Source organism: Bos grunniens, chromosome 9, assembly GCF_055505025.1.
Source record: "Bos grunniens cultivar Pamir isolate PY7600 chromosome 9, Bosgru_T2T1.0, whole genome shotgun sequence".
NCBI classification, from domain to species: domain Eukaryota; kingdom Metazoa; phylum Chordata; class Mammalia; order Artiodactyla; family Bovidae; genus Bos; species Bos grunniens.
This window is the reverse complement of record NC_141173.1, coordinates 84177298-84203411: the sequence shown is the minus strand read 5'-3', so window position 1 is coordinate 84203411 and position 26114 is coordinate 84177298. Positions and strand designations below refer to the sequence as shown.

Genomic DNA, 26114 nt, shown 5'->3' with positions numbered 1-26114 from the left:
TCTATAAAGTTTGGTGAAAAATTATTTCTTTTTATTTGATAGGCAACACAATTAGTAATAAAGAGGAAACAGCCTAGACAGAGGAGTCAAGAGTTCTAGATCCTCTTATTCCGTTAGAGCTAACCTGTGGCACGTCACTTTTCTAAGTCTCAGGTTCCTCTTCTGTAAGATGAAAAATTAAAATATCTCATATTATCATTACAAGAATCAAAATGGGAAAATGTACATGAATGGGCTTTGCAAAAATAAGGTTCTACTCATAAAGCATCAGTTATGCTGTTTCTGCCTGCAAAGGGATTTAAATTTGCATTTACTCATTTACTCCCTCTCAATCAGTCCTCCTTGAGAAAAACTTGTAACAATCTTTCTAAAACAGAAGACCAGAGTTATGGGCAAGATTAGAATAAATCTAGTCCCCAAAAGGAATTGTAACTATAAATTTGGCCTAGTGAGACCACACAGGGAAGCAAGTAGTCTGACTTTGACCACATTTACAGTTTCAAGAAGAGGCAGTTGAACTCTATGAACACTGAGTGATACCCTGATCGGCTGATGTCCAATCAATTGATTTCCACTTGAGAATGCTATTACATCTTTAGCATCTAGATGGGTGGATGAATTGAATTCTGCCAGGAGTGAACTGCACAAATGCACTCATCTCACACGCTAGCAAAGTAATGCTCAAAATTCGCCAAGCCAGGCTTCAATAGTACGTGAACCATGAATTTCCAGATGTTCAAGCTGGATTTAGAAAAGGCAGAGGAACCAGAGATCAAAATGCCAATATCCACTGGATCATTATAAAAGCAAGAGAGTTCTGGAACATCATCTACTTCTGCTTTATTGACTATGCCAAAGTCTTTGTGTGGATCACAATAAACTTTGGAAAATTCTTCAAGAGATGGGAATACCAGACCACCTTACCTGCCTCTTGAGAAATCTGTATGCAGGTCAAGAAGCAACAATTCGAACTGGACATGGAACAACAGACTGGTTCTAAATCAGGAAAGGAGTACGTCAAGGCTGTATATTGTCACCCTGCTTATTTAATTTATATGCAGAGTACATCGTGCAAAATGCTGGGCTGGATGAAGCACAAGCTGGAATCAAAACTGTAGGGAGAAATATCAATAACCTCAGATATGCAGATGACACCACCCTTATGGCAGAAAGTGAAGAGGAACTAAAAAGCCTCTTGATGAAAGTGAAAGAGGAGAGTGAAAAAGTTGGCTTAAAGCTCAACATTCAGAAAACGAAGACCATGGCATCTGGTCCCATCACTTCATGGCAAATAGATGGGGGAACAGTGGAAACAGTGGCAGACTTTATTCTGGGGGGCTCCAAAATCACTGCAGATGGTGATTGCAGCCATTAAATTAAAAGACACTTGCTCCTTGGAAGAAAAGCTATGACCAACCTAGACAGCATATTAAAAACCAGAGACATTACTTTACCAACAAAGGTCCATCTAGCCAAGGCTATGGTCTTTCCACTAGTCATCTATGGATGTGAGAGTTAGACTATAAAGAGGGCTGAGCACCAAAGAATTGATGTTTTTGAACTGTGGTGTTGGAGAAGACATTTGAGAGTCTCTTGGACTGCAAGGAGATCCAACCAGTCAATCCTAAAGGAGATGAGTCCTGAGTTTTCATTGGAAGGACTGTTGTTGAAGCTGAAACTCCAATACTTTGGCCACCTGATGTGAAGAACTGACTCATCTGAAAGGACCCCGATGCTGGGAAAGATTGAAGGCAGGAGGAGAAGGGGACGGCAGAGGATGAAATGGTTGGATGGCATCACTGACTCAATGGACATGAGTTTGGGTAAACTCCTGGAGTTGGTAATGGACAGGAAGGCCTGGTGTGCTGTAGTCCATGAGGTCGCAAAGAGTTGGACACGACTGAGGGACTAAACTGAACTGAACTGATGTGAAGAACTGACTCACTGGGAAAGATCCTGATGCTGGGAAAGATTGAAGGTAGGAGGAGAAGGGGATGAGATAGGATGAAATGGTTGGATGACATCACTGACTTGATGGACATGAGTTCGAGTTGGTCCGGGAGTTGGTGATGATGGACAGGGAAGCCTGGCATGCTACAGTCCATGCGGTAGCAAAGAGCCGGACATGACTGAGCAACTGAACTTAACTGAACTGAGGCGTGAACAGCTGCTTCACAGCTGGGAGCTTCCAGAATGCTAAGGTGCAAAAATGAGTCACGTTTTCTGAAATTAGCTCTGGTGATTCTATATTGAAAAACACGTTACTCCATAGAGAACTATTCAAAGGCTATACTTTGAAAATACAGGACTGAACATATATACCATTGTAAAAACTGTTAAAATCTTGATTGTAAGCATATGCTACTGTATTAGAATTCTCTGTATTACATAAGAGAGTTGAAATAACATCTCTAGATATATAACTGGATCCCTAGTTTACTATTTTTGTACAGGTTAACAATAATGTCTGTAGAGACTAATTACTCGATAACATTGAACAAAAATGAAATGAGGCTGGGCTTATTTTAAAATATCTCTACCTGGCACCAGCAGGACTTGGTAAAATTATGAGCTTGATTTTCTGTTCCATTGGTGAAGTGTGACATAAAACTATCAAAGACCACCTGTCGTAGCGCCATATACATTTAAGTACGGAGTTTCAAATTACACTTCCAAAAGAAAAACTCCATTATATCCTGCACTTAATAAAAGGCTTAGTTCTCCAATGAAGGGGGATTCTGCTTGCCTACTCTTCCAGCACTAGGACTACTTTTTTAGCTTGCCTCCGGAAACTCTGGATAAGGTCACTGATTTCCACTGTATTCTAAGTGGTTTTGTTTACGGAAATAGCTTCTCTTAGATTTAGAGGTTTGTCATGAAGTTCGGTACTAAGAATATCGACCACTCTGGACTGTCTCCAAAGCTAACGGATCCTCCTATAGGCAAGAACTTATTTTTGTGCTTCTGTGATCACACAGGCCAAGACGCCCTTCCGCAGCATAATTCAAAGTCCTCATTAGGTACTCAGTCATCGAGTGCCCCATGTCTGGAAGTGTTAGTCGCTTAGCCGAGTCCGACTCTTTGAGATTCCATGGACTGTAGCCCACCAGGCTCCTCCGTCCGTGGGATTCTCCAGGAAAGAATACTGGAGTGGGTTACCATTTCCTTCTCCTGGGGATCTTCCCGACCCAGGGATCGAACTGGGGTCTCCCGTATTGCAGGCAGATTCTTTACTCTCTGAGCCGTTATTTTCCATGCTCTTGGTTCTGAAGCTGCTCAGTGATTTCGGAGTTTACCTAGGCATAAGCCTACCTCCAAGAGAAAAGGCTACCACCCAGTGAAGAAAAGGGGGGGAAAAAAAATAGCTTAAGATATTGGAAGTCCAGCTTCGTCACAATACGTGTAGTTTTTTCCTCATCTTAAAATATTTACTCACATCTCCCTGGAGAGTCTTTTAAAATAACTTCTGAGACAAACTTCAACCGTAACTGATTAGTGGCTGCTTTCTAGAAACAATTTACAAAGTGTACCTGCAGAATTCTCGTCTTTTTATTAAAGACACAGCTCTTAATATCTGTTTCTAGTAGGACCCATAACCTTCAGCTAGCAGCCCCGCCCACTTCTAAATCCGCTTAGAGTGCCACCTCCTCCTTTGACGTTCAGCCTATCACATATTCTCTAATGGCTCAGTGTAGCTATCGCGAGACTCTAACGGTATCTTTCGAGAGTCTCTAACCGTGTGGACTTGCGCAGAAGAGACTCATGAAGCTAGGGTTGGAGAAAAGGGGCGGGGCGTCCCGACGTGCGCGTTCACCTTGACCCCACGCTCCAGCGCGCGCCCGGCATCTAGGCGCTGTGGTTTCTGGGCCCCCCGGGAACCCCAACACAAACCAGCATAAAGCGCGCGTGCCCACCTCAGGCCGATGTTCAGTGGATAGCGAATGCGTGCCCGGGACCTGCAGGGGCATCAGAGGGCCCTGGGCCTTGGTGCAGAGAGGCTCTAGGGGCTTGGAGAAACAGTCTAGGTAGGCGCTTGGGTGATAGAGGGTCAGGGGTCAGAGGTCGGGGGCGGAAGGCGTTTCTGGACGCATACAGAGGTCTGAGAGAGGGACGACTCCGTTGTTTTGAAGCCTGGGAAACTAAAAGGCTGAGGGGGAGCCGCAGCGCGAGTCTCCCCGACCCTTCCCCATCCCAGACGTGCGGGCCTGGGGACCGCCGCGGCTTGCCCGGGACGAAGAGGAGCCGCGGAAGGGAGGCTTGCTTTCCCCCCGCGGACTGGGGCCTACGGAGTCTCGTTCGAGCGTCCTAGGGCCCTTGGTCTCCCTCCTCTGCCTCCAGGGAGCTTGTTTGCCCGGCCTGCTGGGAGCGATCGGCGCTGACAGCCTTGCTCAGACTCCTCAAACCGCTTTTGAGTCTTTGGGAAGAAAACTGAGTGGGTATCACCATTCTCCTCAGGTATGCCCCTGGAGAGTGGAACTGGGCAGCTGCCTAGCTTATTGGTGTGCGGGATTGTAAATGTAGTAAAGGGGAGGCCGGGGCCTCTGAGTTAAAGTTCTCAGGTACCTCAGGAATCAGGTTAATTACATTCGCATTCAAAACCAGCCTTGCATTTTGTGCCTTTTGACTTCCGTGATAGTTTCTACTTTTCTGAACCAAGATATGTTTTCTGATGGTTGACGGTCAGTATCAGATAAACAGGATTAGTAAACAGTGATTTTGTGCCTTTTTTCTAAGAGATTTGACCTTAGCAATGAAGTAAAAACCCTACATGTTTGGTGTTTTCCTTTTTCCGCCTGCAATGTGGAAGACCTGGTTCGATCCCTGGGTTGGAAAGATCCTCTGGAGAAGGGAACGGCTACCCACTCCAGTATTCTGGCTTGGAGGATTCCATGGACTGTGTATATAGTCCATGCTCGCAAAGAGTCGTACATGACTGAGCGAGTTTCACTACTTCTGTTTGAATTAACTTGTGACTTTAATAAACAAAAATACTTGTATTAGAGCTATTTTCAATTATTCTTTTGGGTGATAGCAAGAATGATGAAACTCCCATGAATCGAAATGATCCATGATACCGGTACCGTCACCAGAAAGGCTAGTTGGTTTATGATGAGAAATCATGCTGGAAGCAAGATACAAGTGAGCAGTAGTGGGATAAATGTTCTGTATTGCAAAACATGGCACTTCCTAGAGTTTACGGAATCCACTTAGCCAATAAGCTGGCAGTTGAGAATAAAATGGTTTGAAGGATGCTAGTTATATATATCCTCTTCTTGTCCGGCCTAAAGAACTGTACTTACAGGATTATTAAATCTGTTATTAAGAGTTCAGGCTAGAAAGATTTGGGGGAATAGAATCTGCTGGTGAAAAGGCCTTTTATAAGTATCTGTGACTAACTATATTTTAGAGTTCTGCAGAGGAAAATACTGTCAACCTGCTGGGGTTATCACTAAGAAAAAGGTTGTGGTAATGCTAGGTCATTGAGAACTTCTCAGTCATCAGTAATGATTGAGTTTCACTTGCATAAGACTTACCTTGCAGTGCGATATCTCAAGTGTATATACTCTCTTTTCCTGGATAGCCTAAATCAGGACCTACCACAGGTTTGTTCTATATCATTCAGTATTGGCAATTATCTTTTAATGAAGAGATAGTAATTTGGAGGGGGGGAAATCTGAATAAGTTTAATTGATATCCATTTGTTGTATTGTCTTAGTAACTTAACATTTTATGTTTGTTTTTCCAGCAGTCTATCTTTGTTTTCTGTTAAAGACACGGATCAGTCAGTTTTCTCTGTTTCACTCTGGGCCAGAAATTGTAAGGAGTAGTTTCACACTACCTGTAGTCTGTTTGAATGTGTTTGAGTGAGATTCGTCCAAAAAGAAATTTGAGTAAAAGTACTTCTGAGTCCTTGAGAAGAGAGAGAATATTCACAGAGTTAGAGATCTTTATTTCACATTATTTTGTATATCATTTCCATTCTGGCCCTGACCCGGCATTGGGAGTACAGTGCTGAATAGGGTACTGTTCCTGCCCAGCTTTCGAGTAGTTCAGAGTCAAACAGCTGAGAACACTGCAGCAGTTGGAATCAAGAAGGAGAGGCCCTTAACTCAGCATACCTGGTCGTGGAACATTTTGTGGGAGATTAGGATACTGATAGGCCGAAAAGCATGAAAGGGCATTTCAAGCAAAAGGTATTTAAAGGAATGAGAGTGAAAGTGTGGTTCATGTAGGAAACTGTGATATATAATCATGTTACACCCAAACACTGGTATTTAAGGAGGGGAAGAAGAAGATTCATCTGGTATGAGGAAAATAAGGAGAAGGATTTAGAATTGGAATATGATTAGAGATACATGGAATTTTACTGGGACTTGACATTAGCTGCCAGTTAACATTATGGTTTTGAGTAGCTTTGATCAAATAATTTAATCTTCTTTGGTTCAAGAATTATCCCTAGATAAAAGTCTCCTAAAAAAAAAAAGCGTTAACCAAAACAGGGTAGTGGGGCAAAGAGAAGGCAGATCATGAATGTTGGCTCAGTAGAGAACTGACTGAAAGGAGAGCCTGCTAGAAACTGTGGTATTTATTTTTCTTGAACTTATCATTGTAATTGATAAATACTTTGATAATACTGTGACATTGGAAGAATCAAGTTGGAAGCAAACATCGAGTGAATGTGCAGATTATAGTGGTATATATAATTTAGAAGATACTGCATGAGGATGAGTGTTACCAGAGAAAAGAACAAAGAGTAAAAGGAAAGTGTTCTGGTTCAACAATATGTCTATTACAAGACTGTCGTAATAGAAAGGGCACATATTAACCTCTGTTTGCGATTGATGGCCTCAGACTGGTCGTGGGACTACTACTGATGCACCACCAGATGAGCAGACATTTCCCATCTATGCTGTACTTTGCCAGGAAAGAAATGGATTTCTGTAGGCAGCTAGCTATCCATAACAAGGTTTCTCAAACTTGGCTGGATGCTAGAATCACCAAGTGAGAGTGAAAGTGTTAGTCGCTCAGCTGTGTCCAGCTCTTTGTGACCCCTTGGACTATAGCCTGCCAGTCTCTTCTGTCCATGGAATTCTCCAGGCAAGAATACTGGAGTGGGTGGCCATCCCCTTCTCCAGGGGATCTTCCCAGCTCAGGGATTGAACCCAGGTCCCCTGCATTGCAGGCAGACTCTACTGTCTGAGCCACCAGGGAAGAATCACCAAGGGAACCTAAAAAAATAATGGAGGTAGTGCCTGGGCCCTGCCCCAGAGATAATTTAATTGGCTGGGCTAGCACCAGGGCATCAGGATTTTGAAAATTTCCCCCAGGTGGTTCTAGTGTTCAGTCAAGTTTGAAACACACTGATCTATAGTTCCCCATCCTGCCACTTTAAAGTTTGGTTATTGTAAAGTGTAGTTTATAGTGTTCTCGGGGTGATGATAATAGCAACTACCACTTACTGAATATATGCTAAATTTCATTTGCTGTGCTCTTGTACATACACAGAGAAGCTAGATAATTTCTAAGTGCCAAAGCTAGAATTAGAATTTAGGACCCCCAAACTCACATTCTCTCATATAAGCCACATTGCTTTGCCAGATGTGAGATTCTATAGCCAGTTGCTTTGGGGGCCATTAGAGTTAATGATTCCATCATCACCATGTTACTAATATGATGGTGGTTAGTGAGCTAGATTGTGTAACTGGCCCAGTTCCCTCCCCATGTCCCCATCTCTTGACTGAGTCCATCTGTGTGAACTTGCTTTGGCCCATGGAACCTTAGTGTTTTTTTTACCCTGACCAAATGCCAAAAAGTACTTGTGTGATTGGATTTGCACTCTTACTCCTCAGTCACTGTCATAATATCATTCTTGGGTTTTCTTGCTGGTACAAGGAGAAGGATGATTATACTTAGGAGAGCCAAGTGGCTTTTCCTGAGACCTAGCCTGTATCAGCCAATCCTAAGCTAATCTGCAGATCTGTGAAAATAAATGATTGCTGTCCCCAGGCAGAGCTTTGGGTGATATGTTATACACCATATTTATGATGGTGGCTGACTGATAAACTGGTGTAGACTGACTCAATTCTCATATTCCAACCTGTGCTCTGAGGAGAACTGGACACAGGCAAGGACTTAGGTTATTAGGGACTTTCTATATCATTCTGATCTCTTATCCAAGGTAATAGAGGAGATAAGATGCTTGAAAAGTAGTTAACTATAGTCAGAGGTTGATTGTAGACCGCCACCTCCATATTCATAAACCAAGCACTGATTAAGGGAATGGAATTCTCGTGATTAACTTAGAACAGCAGTTTTTGATAGACATTTTGCAGTTATGAAAATGTTCGATTATTGTCAGTCCATTATGGTAGCTTCTGGTCACAGTGCTTTTGAGCACTTGAACTATGGCTAGGGAGAATGAAGAGGTGAGTTTAAATCTTTTTGTTTTTAACATAAATACTACCTCTTAAAGTTAAATGCAGCTGTTGGCATCCTTATGGGACTACACAAACAACTTCTTTGGGGCTGTTGAGGAAACCACTCTCCTTTTAAGTCACAAAGCTAACATGTTCCTCAGTAAGAGAAAGGTTCTGTCAACAGGAAATGAGGTAGATCTTAGGTAGATAAATAATACTATTTGTTTGTTTCATGGTTATTGTCCTATTCAGATTTTTCTATTTATTGGGCCAACTTTACTCATTACAATTTGTTAGTAAATTATGTATTGTATCAATACATTTCAAGTTTATTAAAATAAAGCTATTAAGAGTTTTTAATTCCCTTCTATACATGCTTTTTGTTTTTACCTTTTAAATCAGTTTTATTAAGATACATTACGTACAATAAAATTCAACAACTTTATATAAACAATTTGATGAATTTTGACAAGCATGTGATCACCTGTGGAACATTTCTGTTACCCCAAAGGTTTCCCTTCTGCTTCTTTGCTGTCAGTCACACCTCTTACCACTTCCTGACCCCTGGAAACCATAATCTGCTTTCTAACGCTAGATTCTTACTTTCTTTAGAATTTCATATAAATGGAATCAGGCACTATATAGTCTTTGACATCTGGCTTCCTTCACTTAGTATAATGTGTTAAAAATTCATCCATGTTATATGTAACAATAGTTAAGTTTATTATGAGTAACATTCTGTTTGTTTATCCATTCATCAGGTGATGAACATTTGGGTTGTTTCCAGGTTTAGGCATTTATTAACAAAATTGGTATTAAATTCAAGTTTAGGTTTTTTATGATTCTGTGTTCTTTATTTCTCTTAGGTAAACACCTGTGAGTGGGATTAATAGGCTGTGCAGAAAATATATATTTAATTTGTAAGAAGTTGACAAACTTTTCCTATTGGAATGTTTGAGAATTCAGTTCTAGTTATTCTGTGTCCTCGGTCTTTAACGTTTTAACTATTCTACTAGATATGTAGTTTCTCACTGTGGTTTATGAGTTGAATTTGCAATGCCTGAATGACTGACATGGGACTTCCCTGGTGGCTCAGACGGTAAGGCATCTGCCTACAACGCAGGAGACCCGGGTTCGATCCCTGGGTCAGGAAGATCCCCTGGAGAAGGAAATGGCAACCCACTCCAGTACTCTTGCCTGAAAATCCCATGGATGGAGGAGCCTGGTGGGCTATAGTCCATGGGGTTGCAAAGAGTCAGACACGACTGAGCAACTTCACTAAATGACTGACAATGGTAAGGATATTTTCATGTGTTTATTTGGCACTTAAGAGATCATCTTCTGTGAAATGACAGCAATTTTGTCCATTTTTTACATAAGGTGTTTCTTAAATACTGGTTTGCAAGAGTTATTTATATATTTCACATATAAATCTTTCATCAGATCTCTGCTATTTTCTCTTTTTATGAAGACTTGACAGTTTTAAGAATAAGAAGTTTGCAACTTTGTTTAAAGTTAATTATCTTTTAAAGGAGTGTAAAAACAAGAGAAAAAGAATATTTTTATGCGGATATTTTTCATTCATCATGCTTTTTTTCTTTGTGTAGGTCCAAATTTCCATCTAATATCATTTTCCTCTGCCTTGAGTACTTCATTTAACATTTCTTGTGCTGTGGGTCTCCACTTGAGGTTCCACTACCAGGTCCCACCACTACCAGCCCCACCACTAAACATGGCAGCCCCCTTGGTGATGCTCTCATGTCTTGTGCTAACACATTCACGCTGTCACTTAGCTTTCCATTCTGATCCCTTCTGTGTCATTCTTTACAAAGACCTAAAAGTTTCTGGACAGCTGAAATGTCCCATCATTTTATATTATCTTAGACAGGGGTAGATTCAGGGCAGAATAATTGAGAATGGGTTGTTAGCAGGGGTAGAGGAGCGTAGACTGCTCTGTGTGCTGATTTTGTCTCCACAAAACCAAACGCAGCTTGATGTTTGTACTGAATTAAATACCATGGTTTGATCTATACTACTTTTATATCCTCTCCTCAAATACAGGATGGTATTGAATACTTACTGGGGACTCATCCAGTACCTGGCTGGATTTTATTTAAAAAGTGAGATTACTGAGAATATTAAACTGCACTTGAAGCCAAATTTTATTTATACATTCCTTTCTCTTTTTTTTCAGCTACATGCTTGGAATACATTGAATTAGGCACCAACCATCATTGTGACTGTATGATTTAACTTCTCTGAGTTCTGTGTTACATATAGAAATTGGCTATTCTTTTGGGAAAAGGGAAAGGCTACCCACTCCAGTATTCTTGGCTGGAGAATTCCATGGACTGTATAGTCTATGGGGTCACAAAGAGTCGGACATGACTAAGTATCTTAAAAAAAATATATATATATATATACATATATATATATATATATATATATAGTTTAGGGCCTGCCTTATATAGGCTACTTTCAACTTAATTGAAAAGCTTTCTTTTCTTTTTTCCTGTATTTTTAAATTCTCTTCTTTTATTGTCTCTGCCTTATTTCCCCTCATTACTATCTTGCACCATCTTATTTCTTGTCTACTACTACTACTATTAAGTCACTTCAGTCATGTCTGACTCTGTGCGACCCCATAGACGGCAGCCCACCAGGCTCCCCTGTCCCTGGGATTCTCCAGGCAAGAACACTGGAGTGGGTTGCCATTTCCTTCTCCAATGCATGAAAGTGAAAAGTGAAAGTGAAGTCGCTCAGTCGTGTCCGACTCTTAGCGACCCCATGGACTGCAGCGCACCAGGCTCCTCCATCCATGGGATTTTCCAGGCAAGAGTACTGGAGTGGGGTGCCATTGCCTTCTCCGTCTAGCTATCCTCTTATTCTTTTTATCGGCTAATTCACAAAAAGAAATACATTTCCATATTTTCATCTTCCTCTTTTGAAAAAGAATATATGTTTAGAGAAGTGAAGTTTTGTTAACCCTTTGGAATTATAAAACAAAATTAAATCCTGTAGTGATTATATGGGTTTAAGTGTTACTAAAAGTTTTCAAATAAGCATTTCCAGAATATTTGAGAGATTTACCTATATGTATTTAAAACTCATTAAATGTATTTTTAGAATTTATTATAAACAAAAATTTGTCTATATTAAATTTCTCTAAAAAGACTGTTAAAATCATTAGGATTTGTGTCATACAAGAGATTATAGTCAATGTGTTCCATAACTGTATTTGACTTATTATAAACAATTATCCATTGCTTTATGTATCTCTTTAAAGATTTCATGTTATGTGTGGGATTATTATTCTATGTTGAATTGCTCATCTGGGACTATTTTAATACTAAAATCCTCTCTTGGAATGTCTGCTGTTGTGTTTATCTTCTAGGGTTCACATTTACCAAGAGAACTTGAGAATGAGCAGCCGACGGAAACGTGCTCCCCCAGTGAGGGTAGATGAGGAAACGCAACAGCAGCTTTGCTGGAATATGCATGAGGACAGGAGGAATGAACCTCTCACTTTAACTGATGACGAGCAATCCTACCCAGGTCTGGACCCCTCTCCTGCTCACCGCATCATCCTAGATGACAGTCTAAAGGAAGAAGTGGCTCACAGAGAAAAGAAGAGATGTTCCAAAGCCGTGAGCATCTCAAAATCAATTGATAAAGAAGAGACTGGTGGCATTTTTTCCCCTTTGTCTGTAAAGCTGAATATTGTAATTTCTCCCTATAACTTTGATAATTCCTGGAAGGCATTTCTAGGAGAATTCACTCTTCAGCTTCTTCCTGAACAGTGTTTAATTGAAAATTTTTCTGAAAAGAGTTTTACACTGATGAGTCCCAAGTTGAGCAATCAGTTCCTGATCTATGTTCATTCAGGATGTGAAAATATAGAGAAAAAAGAAAGAGGACTCAATGAGCCAGTCAGTATCTGTGACAAGGGAATTCAAGTGAAGTCATCCTTCAGCAGTGAAATGTTAGAAGATTTGGAATGGCTGCAAAAGAAGAAAAGAATAAAACTTTACCAAAAACCAGAAGAAAATAACATTATCAAGGTATCAATTTATGTGGTGTCCTTTAAGTCTCTTCTGCATTGGATACCCCATTTTGAAATTAACTTAGAAGGAAGCCCTATAAAGCCAGCGATAAGCATTTCATTATTAAGTGTCAAAGTACACTTCACTGGGGGCATTCAATAACTATAAAAATATATATACATATATATTTTATATATCATAGCCAGTCATTTCCAGGCTGTACTTCTTTGGGATCTTCCTGATTCATCCTTTCCAGCTCTACTCTCATCGACTTGTTTGGATCTTCATTATCTCTTTCTTTTCCAGTAGCAATCCTTTAGTCACTGCCTTTTCAGTTCTTTCATTTCCTTTGTCTCTGGGCTGGTATGATACGAATGCAAATGGAATTCTAGTCTATTTATGCCTACAGAATTAACTATAATCTGGAGAAGGCAATGGCAACCCACTCCAGTACTCTTGCCTGGAAAATCCCATGGATGGAGGAGCCTGGTGGGCTGCAGTCCACGGGGTCGCTAACAGTCGGACACGACTGAGCGACTTCACTTTACTTTTCACTTTCATGCATTGGAGAAGGAAATGGCAACCCACGCCAGTGTTCTTGCCTGGAGAATCCCAGGGATGGGGGAGCCTGGTGGACTGCCATCTATGGGGTCGCACAGAGTCGGACACAACTGAAGTGACTTAGCAGGCATATAAGTCTCTCCTTTGATAGGCCTTTATCTCCTCCAGCTTTATCTGTCTCCTTCTCAACTCTTTATCACTCTGCTTTTTATTCTGTCCCAGAAGCTACAAATTGATTTGTTTCCTGAATACACCCTGATGTCTTTCTGCATCTGTGCTTTCGCTCTCATACGTCCCTCTGCCTGGGTTGTTGCTTCCTCATCCCTCAGAACTCCTGGTCATTCCTCAATGTGCAGCTCAGGGTTTACTTCATCTGGGGAGATCTTTTCTTAAACTCCATGGATGGTGTTACGTGCTCTTCCCCCATAATACCTGATGCACATGCTTATTTTTGCCTTGATCGCTTGTGGTATACTTCCATTTTAGACCTTCCCCCCCGTCACTCAACTATGAAGTTTTTTTAATCTTCACAGCCCAGTAGAATACCAAATACTAAACAGATTTCTAGCAAATGGATGAATAAATTTATGATTCATTTTAGGCTCTGCTATTCACTAGCCAAGTAACTTTTTGCGACTCGTTTAAAGACTCTAATTTCAGCTTCTTTCCGTATGAAATGTAAATAATACTCATTCCTTTTACCTCATACAACTGTGCTGAAAATCAGGGGAGGTAATGTAAATGTACTTCAAAAACTATAAAGCAAGTTAATATGTCTTCATGCTAATACTTGAAATATACTTGAATATACTTGATTCAATACTTGAATTCTAAAATGTTAAATTCACTTTTGTTCAGTTGAAAACATCATACGTGTGTGTTATACATTTCTCACACTAAAAAGCAGTTATATCAATAGCCCTACTTATAGCTTCAGAATTGACTGAAGGAAAGGAGAAAATTTAGAAGCATTAGATTGTAATTAATTCTTCCCTGTACAGTTAAACTCTGCAACCTAGCATCCCCTCTCTGGTGATTGTGAGTGCCACAAATTGTGGCTCAAGTTAAAAATAGATTTAAGAATTTGTGGTTTGTATGCCTGTGTTCTATCCACTTCTCACCCACATCAAGTCTTGATCTCTTCTGTCTTCCCTAATCCCTACTTTTATAAATATTTAAACACTTACTGCTGCAATAGCAAGGCATCTCTAAGCAAACACAGAGCAGAATATAAATAATAATGAAAAGTACTCTTTGCCACTTATTCCAGTGTAATGCTGATTGAATTTTGTTCTTTACTGAAAGAGTATGAGACTCTCAGTGATCATGGATCAGGCCCAGCATAATACAGGGAAATGAAGGAAACTGTGTTTGTTGATTATCTACCATTAGGAACTTTTAAAATTATACTAGGTGGGCTATCTCATATAGTTGTCTCTCCATTTTGCAAATGACAACATTTGGGTTAAAATCAATCATTTCGTTTGTTCTTTTAGCTCTTAAATATCAATGCCAGTATTAAAATTCAAGTATTTTGACTGGAAAGCTTCATACTACATTGTTTCACCAAAGTCAAGCTGTACAACCTTAATCAGGGCCTATTTTCCTGAACATTTTAGTGTTTGATCTAGTAGTGAAGTGAAGTCACTCAGTTGTGTCTGACTCTGCGACCCCAGGGACTGTAGCATACCAGGCTCCTCCGTCCCTGGGATTCTCCAGGCAGGAATACTAGAATGGGTTGCCGTTTCCTTCTCCAGGGGATCTTCCCAACCCAGGGATCAAACCTGGGTCTCCCGTATTGCAGGCAGATGCTTTACCATCTAGTAAAACCTATCTATGCGTAAGAATCTTCTTGGGGAATCTGTATTTTTAACCAGCGTCACTGATTATTCTGATGATCATCTAGCTGGGAAATCATTGACTTGGTAGGTAGAATTGGTGTTCTCATCACAAGCTTGCAGGTTTGGTTCCTGTAGGGAAATATTTTTTTCTAGCTACTTAAATGGTGCATCATACATAGTAAGCACTCAAATTGCAAAATAAATTTGTTATTGAAAGCGGAAATATCTGAGATTTGGTAGGTATATATTTAGAGTTTGTGGGGTAAATACTCTGAATACCTTTAAAACTGATGGTGTTAAAAATGTGTTTCTTATATGGTCATAAAAAATGGTGTAGTACAGTCAAAACTTTTTAATGTTGATTAATTATTTGTAGGTTGGAATTTATCTTTTGGAAGCTGGCCTAGCAAAACCAGATTTTCTGAGTGATGCAAGTTCAAGAATGAAAAAGTTCAATCAACTCATGAAGAGAGTGATGGAAAAACTATACAATTTTATTATTCCAGGTAATTTTTAAAGTAAACTTTAAAACTGCTGCTACTGAAGAGCTGTGGATTTCTCCCAAATCCTGTATATAACAACCAGAAAAACAGCTGATAAAACCATAATAAAATTGAACAACCAACATAAAATTGCTATATGACAAAATTATACTTATCTTAAATGCCCCCACTACTATACTTTTTGTCTTTTTTTTTTTGCTTAATAATATGCTTAGCTTATAGTGTGTACTCAAGAAATGTTGATGGCATCAATAGGCAGAATATAAAGGGATCTGAGCTGATTGGAATTTTTGCATTATTGCTGTGTTTTTTTGTTTTTTTGTTTTTTTATTTTGTCATGGCCAGAGATTCTTGGCCGGCCTTTACTCCACCTCTCCTTTGCAGTCTGACAAATAATCTCAAGAGCCTGCTTCCCATAAAGACCAGTTAACTTTGCTACTGTTTCTTGGCAAGAAGTTGCATCCTTGGTCAGGACTGCAGTTTCAGAGTTGTCTGCCATTGGTTCCCAAGGGAGAGTGTGGATGGCTTGCTGCAGCCCATCAGCACGACTGGAAAAACGGCTCAGATTCTCCAAGTCCTGCTCATGGTGGGTCAGCCTTATTTCTGGTGCAAATCAGAACAGTTTTATACTGGGATATCTGGGAAATCAGTTTCTAAGCTTGGTTATTGAGTTGTTTTTCTGCAGTACATTCTTTGCAAAGCTTCATAATACTAATAATAGTAAATCATTTGCATGGTAAAGACATAAAGGAAAATCACTGGTTTCAGAATTGGAAGGAATGCTTTGAAGTACATCTAGAACTTTTTCAGAGTTATGATAAGAGTCCATTATTCTGCCTTTTAAAAATAATAAAATTGGAACTTTTCAAAGGAAAACTTCAAATTTAATTACTAATAATATGCACCTGCACTAACAGAAATAGCCAAGCATGTAAAGTTTATTGTAAACTTTTGAAAATCTTAAAAGGACATAATTTTTATTGAAAAAAGTTAATTGTGTATTTTGTGGTACAGTCTCTATTTTAAGGCATGTGAGGTACGTCCTACAAATGTGTGTAGGCCTGTTTGAAACCATTCAGTAGTAAATCATTGGCAATAGGGGCCTTTTAAATTTTTCAAGAGTTTGAGGGTTTGTTTGTTTTTTTTTTCACATTGTAGGCATGAATCTTTTTCCACAGGGCAATTGTGCCCAACAAATGAATCTGAAATTCTTATGAATTTGTATTGGTGGCGTAAGCCCTTGGTCTCCTAATTGGCTGCTGCTGCTGTTACCAAATACCTATCCTTTTTTAGCATAAGAAATAGAATGGGAAACTTTGTCTTATTAGATGTAGGAAAATTGTCTGCCTGTGGATTTTTTTAATGTTGTAAAAGTAAAATAAATTATTCTTTTACAAACTGCAATAGATATTCACATTCAGTTCCTCAGAGGTTTAAACATCTGCGATGTGCATAGCACATGCTGGCTGCTCTGAGGAGCTATAAAAACAAAAGATAGCCTTTGCTTTCAAAGAGCATTACAGTTCAGTGGGGAAGGGATGAATGAGCACAAACGATTATACTACGAGAAAGATTGCAATGTATTGTTATATCCAATGTATAAGAGTGTTGCATAATACAGAGGAGAGTATTCTGATCAGGGAAAACAAAATGTCATGAAAAAAGTATCAATTATATTATCTTGAAGGGTGGAAGCATAGATTTTTGATCAGTCAAAAGGCACACTAAGCAAAGCCCCAAAGTCAGGAGAGTACATGGTATGTTCTGGGAATAAGAATTGCCTATAGTTATAAATGTAGATCTTGTTGTTCTGAGTACACTTGTTCTTGGATATACAGATGTGTTGGAAGAGGATGAGGAAGGTTCCGATAGTGAGCCAGAGGGACAGGACATTGATGAACTCTATCACTTTGTGAAGCAGACACATCAGCAAGAAACTCGGTCCATCCAAGTGGATGTCCAGCATCCTGCGCTGACGCCTGTGTTGAGACCATACCAAAGAGAGGCTGTCAACTGGATGCTACAACAGGAGCATTTCAAAAGCACCCCTGCTAGTGGCAAGTATAAGTTACTTAAAGAAAGGCAAATTGATCAGAGGGATTAGATGAGAGAGTTAGGGTGGAGGAAATCGGTCAGTAAACAAATCATATTGAAAGCATGGGATAGAATGAGTGTGTTACTGTGAACAAAATTATTTTCTAAGACATCCTTCAAAATTGACACCTAGAGAAATTCATTTATGAGTTCCCTCATCCATAAAAGTTTGAACTGGTTTTTCCAACTAGAGTAAAGGCTGCCTTGATGGAATTTTTAAAAACCAAGAAATTTTTTTTACATGCCTTTCCAACTAAGAATTGCTTTTGTAACCTGATCAGATGGGAATTGTGCTAATATATGAAAGAAACTATACAATTTAATCATGAATGTTAGGGACAGAAAGCAAGTTTGTAAAAGTGGGAGACTAACGTGTGACTATCTCAGCTTCCTAGTTATACTTATTTTCTTTACTCCACAAAATAAATAATAAAATGAAATGTCATCTAGTGTTTTTGTAAAAGTAATCGATTTATGAGAATCATTTGTGTCACTGCTTTATCATTGTCTTTAAAGGGATGGGCACTAGATGAGATTTTTACAGGACCCTAGGAAGTGAAGTGCTAACCATTTCTCCTTTTTCCTATATAGATTTATTTTAATTAGTGATGAATAGCTCTTCCGTATTTCTCCCACTTTTTTATCCAACAAACTTTTTTAAACTTTTTATTTTGGAAATATCAGTTCATAGCCAATATTATTTCTTACTCTTGCTTCTCCCATATTCTGAATTATTTTGAAGTAGTAACCCCTCATGGAGAAGGAAATGGCAACCTACTCCAGTATTCTTGCCTGGAAAACCCCATGGACATAGGAGCCTGGTGGGTACAGTCCATAGGGTCGCAAAGAATCAGACACAACTGAGTGACTGAACAGCAACAATAACCCCACATATTATATCATTTCATCTGTTAATATTTCAGTTTATTTCATTAAAAGATACAGGTTCTTTTAAACAAATATATATATATATATAAAAGGAATTTTGAAAATTAACCTTCCAAATTTTTGAAAATTTTGGGTTAATTTTGAAAATTAACCCAAAAATTAACCTCCTTTCTGTTTCTCTCTCTTTAGTTTGTTCAAATATGAAACCAAGTAACATCCATATAGTATTGGAATTACGTGGTATCTCCTAAGTTTCTTTTAGTCCATAGGTTTTATTTCCTCTCCTATTTTTTTCTTACATTTGTTGAAGAAATCTTATAGCTCTATAGAATTTCCTACGGGTTATTTTTTTCTCTAAAATAAAATAATTTTTTTTAACTAAGGAATTTGATTAAGGTGTAACATATACAGTAAATGCATAAATCTTAAGGGCACAGTTTGATAAGTTTTGATAAATCTCTGCATCTATGTAACTAGCAATTCAGTTAAGACATAGAACCAGACTTTCCCAAAAGTAGACACTGGCCCATGCCTCTTTGAGACTTGAAATGTGACTGTCCAAATTATGTGGTGTAAGTTTAAAATACACACTGATTTCCAATAGTGCAAAAAGAAAAGAATGTGAAATATCTCACTACTGCTTTTTATATTGATTACATATTGAAATGATAATATTATATTTGATTAAATTAGACAAAAAGATTAAAATTAATTTTACCTGTTATATATGTATTTATATATAAATATATATATATATATATTTGTATCACACAGTGCTGACATAAAATATTTCCCAGCACTTTCCATCATTGCCTAGTCAGTTTTCCTACTTCAGTCCCTTCAGGAGGCAACCACTATCATCATAAATTAGTTTTGCCTGTTTTTGAAACAGACAATGATAAAATATGTCCACTCAGGTGGAGGGAGTTGACTTCTTTCAACATAATGTTTTTGAGGTTCATCCATGCTGCATGTATCAGTAATCCATTGTTTTTTGTCCCCAGGCTAGATTTTGTTGATTAAATCACATGCGTCATATAGTGGTTTTTCAGTTCTCTGTGGTTCCCATAAATTAAAACTTTCTATCTTTTAATTTTTTTCATTTTATAAAACCTATATGTCTGTATTCCTACTTCATCTATTAATCACTGAAGAAGGTAAAAAATGACTAACCGTTTCACTGGAAGTAGAGACATATTTACAACTTGTTGTTTACAACTAAGTTGTTCAAACAGCTTAAAATATTGAGAAGGGATAGTGGAAGATGCTGGTTGACACACACTCAGTACTTCATTGCTGTAGTTTTAGATATTTTTTTTCCTCAGTTAACCCTTTCCTCTCCTCAGACCCATATGAAAAGTTAGATCTAAATTAATGCATTAGCCCAGTTTCATTTATCTGTGAAGTTATTTAACGATATAAGGTAACTTCTTTAAGCATGTATAAAAGACAGGCTGCTTTCATTTATTTGGTAAGCCTTGATATGTATTGGTTTTCTTTTCCTGTTAATCCTCTATACTAGTATAATTTGTACATTTTGCTGTACTTTGCATAATTAAAATACAATTAATAAGTTAAATTATAAAGTATCCAATAAAATATAATTGCAAGTATAATTTGCTTTAGTTTTTCTGTCTTATCACTTGCTTCTATGGAAAGTGTGTGCTAAACACGCAAAAGAATAATATCTGAAGAATGAGAGCGGGGTCCTGGCCTTTTACCCACATGTATGTGTCTTCCCAGGGTATCCTGATTGTGACTGACTTTTATTTTAATGTGATTATCTGGCAGAACGGAAAATAAACAGAAAATGGTTTATTTTTCTTTAGAAAATGCCTTACACTTTCTGTGGCGAGAAATTGTTACATCTGAGGGTTTGAAACTCTACTACAATCCATACACAGGCTGGTAAGGCAAAACTTTGCTTATGTGCTTGATATTGAAAACAAATATTATGAAAACCTGTATGAGATTGATGGCCTATATCTTCAGCCTTGGCAGTACCTCAAAAAGGCATACTAAATTAAAGTCTCCTTAGACAGTTTTATAGATAGGATAGACATGGAACTAATAGCACTTGTAAATTTTTGGTAGATAAATGCAGTAGGATAGACTTAAGATGTGTAGTTATTGATATTTAAAGAGATTATAATTTTAAGTAAAAATATCACCTTATTATGGGCCAGTTCATTAAATTTGTTAATTTTATTATAAAAGAGTTTTAGGAATCATTAAATATGATTAGTGAATCAGTAGTTACTGCCATTTTTATTCACAGATTCATAAAGGTCACAGAAGGTAGACATGCTTCCCTTTATTTATGGGAGAAAAACAAATGATGATAGTACCAGTTCTGTTTCTGCACGCTTAAGTTGTCAGCTCAGGCAGCTTTTTATTCTCACAGTTCTTATATTCATGATCTAGGGACTATAATTGTTGCAACTGAAAGTAGAGTTTTAAAAAGCATAAGACTTTTCTGCATTTCTCCCAGTTCTCTTTAGGAACAGTGTGATTTATATTTGCATTCCTATGATGTGTTTTTCTTATATTTTCCTTTAGCATCATTCGTGAGTACCCAAATGCTGGACCACAGTTGCTTGGTGGGATCTTAGCAGATGAGATGGGTCTTGGAAAGACAGTGGAGGTTTTGGCTCTGATTCTGACACATACTCGACAAGATGTCAAACAAGATGCTCTCACTCTTCCTGAGGTAGGAGGAGTACTACAGGGCTTGGGAAAGCAGAGCATATGTTCTCCAGAAAGCATCGTATGTTGAACATTTGGTTGGCACTTAAGTCAACACTTTCAATTTATTCTGTGGCTTATGATTTGTATTAGTTGTTAACTTCACATAGGCACAGAAAATGGGATATTTGTGACCTGGCGAAGTTTTTTAAAGTGATATTGGCCAACCAGGAAGGGGATAGATATGCTGTTAATTTATCAAGCTTCCTTCTAGTTGGCAGAGAAATTCTCTTAGGAAAGTTTGATTACTTCCTCAAATGTTTTGTCACTTCTTCAGATCTCCATATTAATGCTACATATTTTTGAGAGCTATTTTTCAAAAATTGTGCAAATCTCAGATACATAAATCTTGGGGTCAAATAATTAGAACTTTATTAAAGGGTAAATAGCTTAGTAAGTCGGAGAAGGCAATGGCACCCCACTCCAGTACTCTTGCCTGGGAAATCCCATGGACGGAGGAGCCTGGTAGGCTGCAGTCCATGGGATCACGAAGACTTGGACATGACTTCACTTTCACTTTTCACTTTCATGCATTGGAGAAGGAAATGGTAGCCCACTCCAGTGTTCTTGCCTGGAGAATCCCAGGGATGGCGGAGCCTGGTAGGCTGCTTTCTATGGGGTCACAGAGAGTCAGACACGACTGAAGTAACTTAGCAGCAGCAGCAGCTTAGTAAGTAGATTTCTCAATGAAATGAACAAATGAAACAAACAAAACTTCTCAATAAACAAAGTCTTTATTCTAAAATGTATGTGTGTTAGTCGCTCAGTCATGTCTAACTCTTTGCAGCCTCAGGGATTGTAGCCTCCCAGGCTTCTCTGTCCATGAGATTCTCCAGGCAAGAATAGTGGAGTGGGTAGCCATTCTCTTCTCCAGAGGATCTTCCCAACCCAGGGATTGAACCTGGGTGTCCTGCGTTGCAGGTGGATTTCTTTACCATCTGAACCCCTGGGGAAACCCTCTAAAATGTATAGTTGTGTTTAAAAATATAGAGTTTATAAGAAAAAAAAACTTCACTGAGACTCATAGCTTATAGCTTATATTTTCAGATAATGAAATTGTCAATTAGCACATTAAATCCTGCCAAAATGAGGCCACTAGTTAAAGACATAGCGCTAATTACCTGGAGGGTCCATCATACTTGAAACCTTAGTGGTTATATGATCTTTTGATAGGATAAAGTTTGCAAAATTATCCTTTCAGTTTTTTTTTTTTTTTTTTTACTGTTTCAGAAATAAATTTTAATTAACTGTGGTACAAAAATGGAGTTAAACAGATTTGTTTATTTTATCAGAAAATGAATATAAAATATTGACCATATATTTATATCTAAAAAAGACTATTTTTCTGTGTGATTTGTGTACATGTGTATAAATACTCTTTTTGCATTTGTAAATATTTTAATATGTACACATTTTCAGCATAACATTATTTGAATTTGTCATTATTTTCCAGTGTGACTGAAAAGTCACTTTAAAAGAAAAATGCTGTTGACCTTTGTTTTTCTACTTTAGATTTTTAATTTTTCCTTGCATGATATTCAGACTTCATAAGTGATAAAGTTAAAGAATTATTAGTTTCAAACTTCCTGTATTCAATGAATTTTAAATCTAAAATATCTATTATAAAAACTCAGTCTTTAACAATGCTATGTACAAACAAAATTGTAAGATTTCTAAAAAGTAACTTTACCAACTCTCAGAGTTTTCTTGCTGCTGCTGCTGCTGCTGCTGCTGGTAAGTCGCTTCAGTCGTGTCCGACTCTGTGCGACCCCAGAGATGGCAGCCCACGAGGCTCCCCCGTCCCTGGGATTCTCCAGGCAAGAACACTGGAGTGGGTTGCCACTTCCTTCTCCAGTGCATGAAAGGGAAAAGTGAAAGTGAAGTCGTTTAGTCATGTCCGACTCTTAGTGACCCCATGGACTGCAGCCTACCAGGCTCCTCCGTCCATGGGATTTGCCAGGCAAAAGTACTGGAGTGGGGTGCCATTGCCTTCTCCCTTTTCAGATTTGAGTACGGGATAGAGTAGGGAATGTCTGTTTCCTTTGTAGAAAAATGAGTTGGCGTGTACAGTTTTAACTATCAGTAACTTCCTTTTGAGGGTTTTCTTCTCATTAACTGTGTTAATTTTAACTTATTTTGATTGCTATTACAAATTCAGTGGGCTAATACAATTTTAAACAAGCCTTAACATGTTAATTTCAGAAGTTTCACACTTTAATATGCATAATTTTTTAAAATGATGGCTAGCTTTTAACTCTGAAATAAAAAATAAGGTTTATATGTGTGAATAACTTACTTAGCCCTTTCTTTCATAATTTGTTACAACTCTTTTGTATCTTCTTAATAGAAGGAGGGCTAATTTTGTGAAGCAACTCAGAATACTGAAAGCAAAACACTGTGTAACTGCTAAACGTTGTTTATATCAGGGAGAAGTGGTAAATTATTTCATTCCATCACATTATTCTGGCGGAAATGTAAAAAAGACAGAAACCCAGAATATGGAATTTGAACCAAAAGAAAAAGTTCAGTGCCCCCGTAAGTATGAAATCTCTTAAAGATAACACCTTTTGCAGTGATATTTGTTCTAGTTCTTATAATCCTTAATAACAATATCTTATAATTGTTATAAATAATTGTTTTTACAGTTGTTTATACTTTGCATAAAAGTTTGGTTACAAGGCATATTATCTTAACAAAAATAAAGATATGTTCTTTGGTTTGACTTGATCCAGATAATTTGTTGCTTAAGTTGTAGATTAGCAAATTAATGTAATTCTTCTTAAGTAATTTTCATTGCTGTAATTTATTTCTTAATTGAGATAAGCTATTACATATTCTTCAAAATGATATACAGACAGCATGTCTTTAATAAATCTTTATTTTTTACTTAACATGGTTCTTAATGCACATTAACTGAGTTTTATTTTCTTTTCACTTTAATTGTTTTGACTGAGTTAGCATATCCTTTTGCATTTAGCTACACGTGTGATGATCCTGACAGCTGTTAAAGAAATGAATGGAAAAAAAGGAGTTTCTATTCTTTCCATCTACAAATATGTCAGTTCTATATATAGATATGATGTTCAGCGGAACAGGAGTCTTCTGAAACGGATGCTCAAATGTTTAATTTTTGAAGGCCTTGTGAAACAGATCAAAGGCCATGGTTTTTCTGGTACTTTTACACTGGGAAAGAATTACAAAGAAGAGGATATATATGATAAAACGAGAAAGCAGGTAACAGCATTTATCGAGTAGTTGTATGTGATGCTTTACAAAGTAAGTTGACAGATCCCACCTGTCTAAAGCTCTTAGAGCCAGATGATAAAAAAGAAGCATTAGGAAAAGCACTAATGGTTATGACTTCTGTTTTCTACTTTCTGAATAAAAGTTCCAGCAGAGTAGAAACTAAAAATAAGTATTAATTGAGTGGATTATACAGTTAGTTTGTAAAGCATAATATAGGTTAAAATAAGTTTTCTTCACCCTCATGCTATTGTCAGCACTCAAAAAGCATGTTCCATACTTTAAAAATGTTAATACATTACATCTGCATAACTCTTTACATACAATTTGAATCTTTTATGTAAGTTCTCATTTTCCCTCGTCATCACCTTTTAAAATATTTACATTTTGTTATAAAACTTCTTCTGGGCCAATACTACAATTTGCTTTTAAGAAAATAGTAAAAAATTTGTGAATATAAATCAAGAAAAAACTGATGACAACAATTCAAAATGTGGAGTTACTAGCTTAGCTACTGTGAAAGAAATGGCAGACCAAGAAGTTCTCTTCCAAGAGTAGTGAGTCTCCAGCATTTTCTCCCCAGCCAGGTTAGAAGACTGCAATGAACTTCTGTGCTTTTAATAATCCTTCTGCTACCAAAAAAGGAAAATCTTCTTCAGTTAATGCCAATCATTCCATGTTAATATCATTCATTCCTCTGTTCGCCCTTGACTGTGACATCACTTCTAGGAAGGTGCAGCTGGCATCTGCCTCCCCAACACAGCCCTTGTCTGTTATATAACCCCCTTATGCAGTCCTGTAGCATCATTTTAAAGGGTCGTGCTCAGTTGTGTCCTACTCTTTTGCAACACCATGAATTGTAGCCCACCAGGCTTTTCTGTCCATAGGATTCCCCAGGCAAGAATACTGGAGTGGGTTGCCTTTTACTGTTCTCTCTTTTCCAACAGACTCCTTTGAGACCAGGAGCTAAATATACCTCATACTTATATCCCCAGCATCTGACATGTTGCCTGGCAACATTTATTGGCATTCAATAAATAATTGCAAGAGGGTACACCAGTAGAAGGCAATGGCACCCCACTCCAGTACTCTTGCCTGGAAAATCCCATGGATGGAGGAGCCTGGTGGGCTGCAGTCCATGGGGTCACTAAGAGTCGGACACGACTGAGCGACTTCACTTTCACTTTTCACTTTCATGCATTGGAAAAGGAAATGGCAACCCACTCCAGTGTTCTTGCCTGGAGAATCCCAGGGACGGGGGAGCCTGGTGGGCTGCTGTCTGTGGGGTCACACAGAGTCGGACACGACTGAAGTGAATTAGCAGCAGCACCACCACCAATAGAAAGGAGAAAGAAAGAAGGAATTTATCTGTTTATTGCAGTAACTAGTAGATTAATTTTTACTTTGGTTAAAAGCTATATTTTAATACTTGATGTTTTTATAATTGCCCCTGTTGTTGTTTAGTCAGTAAGTCATGTCCAACTCTTTTGTGACCCCATGAACTGTAGCCCATGGACAGGCCCCTGTGTCCGTGGGATTTCCCAGGCAAGAATACTGGAGTGGGTTGCCATTTCCTTCTCCAGGGGATCTTTATAGCCCTGGGATTCAACCCACATCTCCTGCACTACCGGTGGATTCTTTACCGCTGAGCCACTAGGGAAGCCCATAATTGCCCTAGTTTGTATTATAAACTACCAGTCTTTTATTGATTTAGACAGACTGTGAATTATAAGAGGTTGATAGCAAAATTAGTAGCTCCCTTTATTTCTAGATTTTGTT

The 26114-nt window shown here is 38.2% G+C and overlaps 2 protein-coding genes across 13 annotated transcripts in view; one reads left to right on the top strand and one right to left on the bottom strand.

The window, feature by feature from the left end:
- Window positions 1-2639, bottom strand: part of GRM1 (glutamate metabotropic receptor 1) — a 468587-nt gene extending 465948 nt beyond the window's left edge. Inside the window, exon 1 of the mRNA XM_086316176.1 lies at window positions 2541-2639. Coding sequence (XP_086172302.1) covers window positions 2541-2639 — 99 coding nt within the window. The remainder of the gene's footprint in view (window positions 1-2540) is intronic.
- Window positions 2640-3723: 1084 nt separating this feature from the next.
- SHPRH (SNF2 histone linker PHD RING helicase) overlaps window positions 3724-26114 on the top strand; it is a 90677-nt gene continuing 68286 nt past the window's right edge. For 2 of the 12 annotated variants that reach the window (XR_015132454.1, XM_086316613.1), the window contains exons 1-8: window positions 3742-4025; window positions 11812-12478; window positions 15239-15368; window positions 17204-17422; window positions 20177-20255; window positions 20907-21057; window positions 23519-23627; window positions 24070-24326. Coding sequence is in view for 10 of the 12 variants with exons in the window: in XM_086316613.1 (XP_086172739.1) it covers window positions 11840-12478; window positions 15239-15368; window positions 17204-17422; window positions 20177-20255; window positions 20907-21057; window positions 23519-23627; window positions 24070-24326 (1584 nt within the window). In the remaining 2 variants the exon portion in view is untranslated. Of the gene's footprint in view, window positions 4026-4050; window positions 4456-10611; window positions 10660-11811; window positions 12479-15238; window positions 15369-15710; window positions 15952-17203; window positions 17423-20176; window positions 20256-20906; window positions 21058-23518; window positions 23628-24069; window positions 24327-26114 lie in introns of those variants that run through there. The other 10 variants (XM_086316621.1, XM_086316623.1, XM_086316615.1 and 7 more) reach the window with 10 other exon arrangements.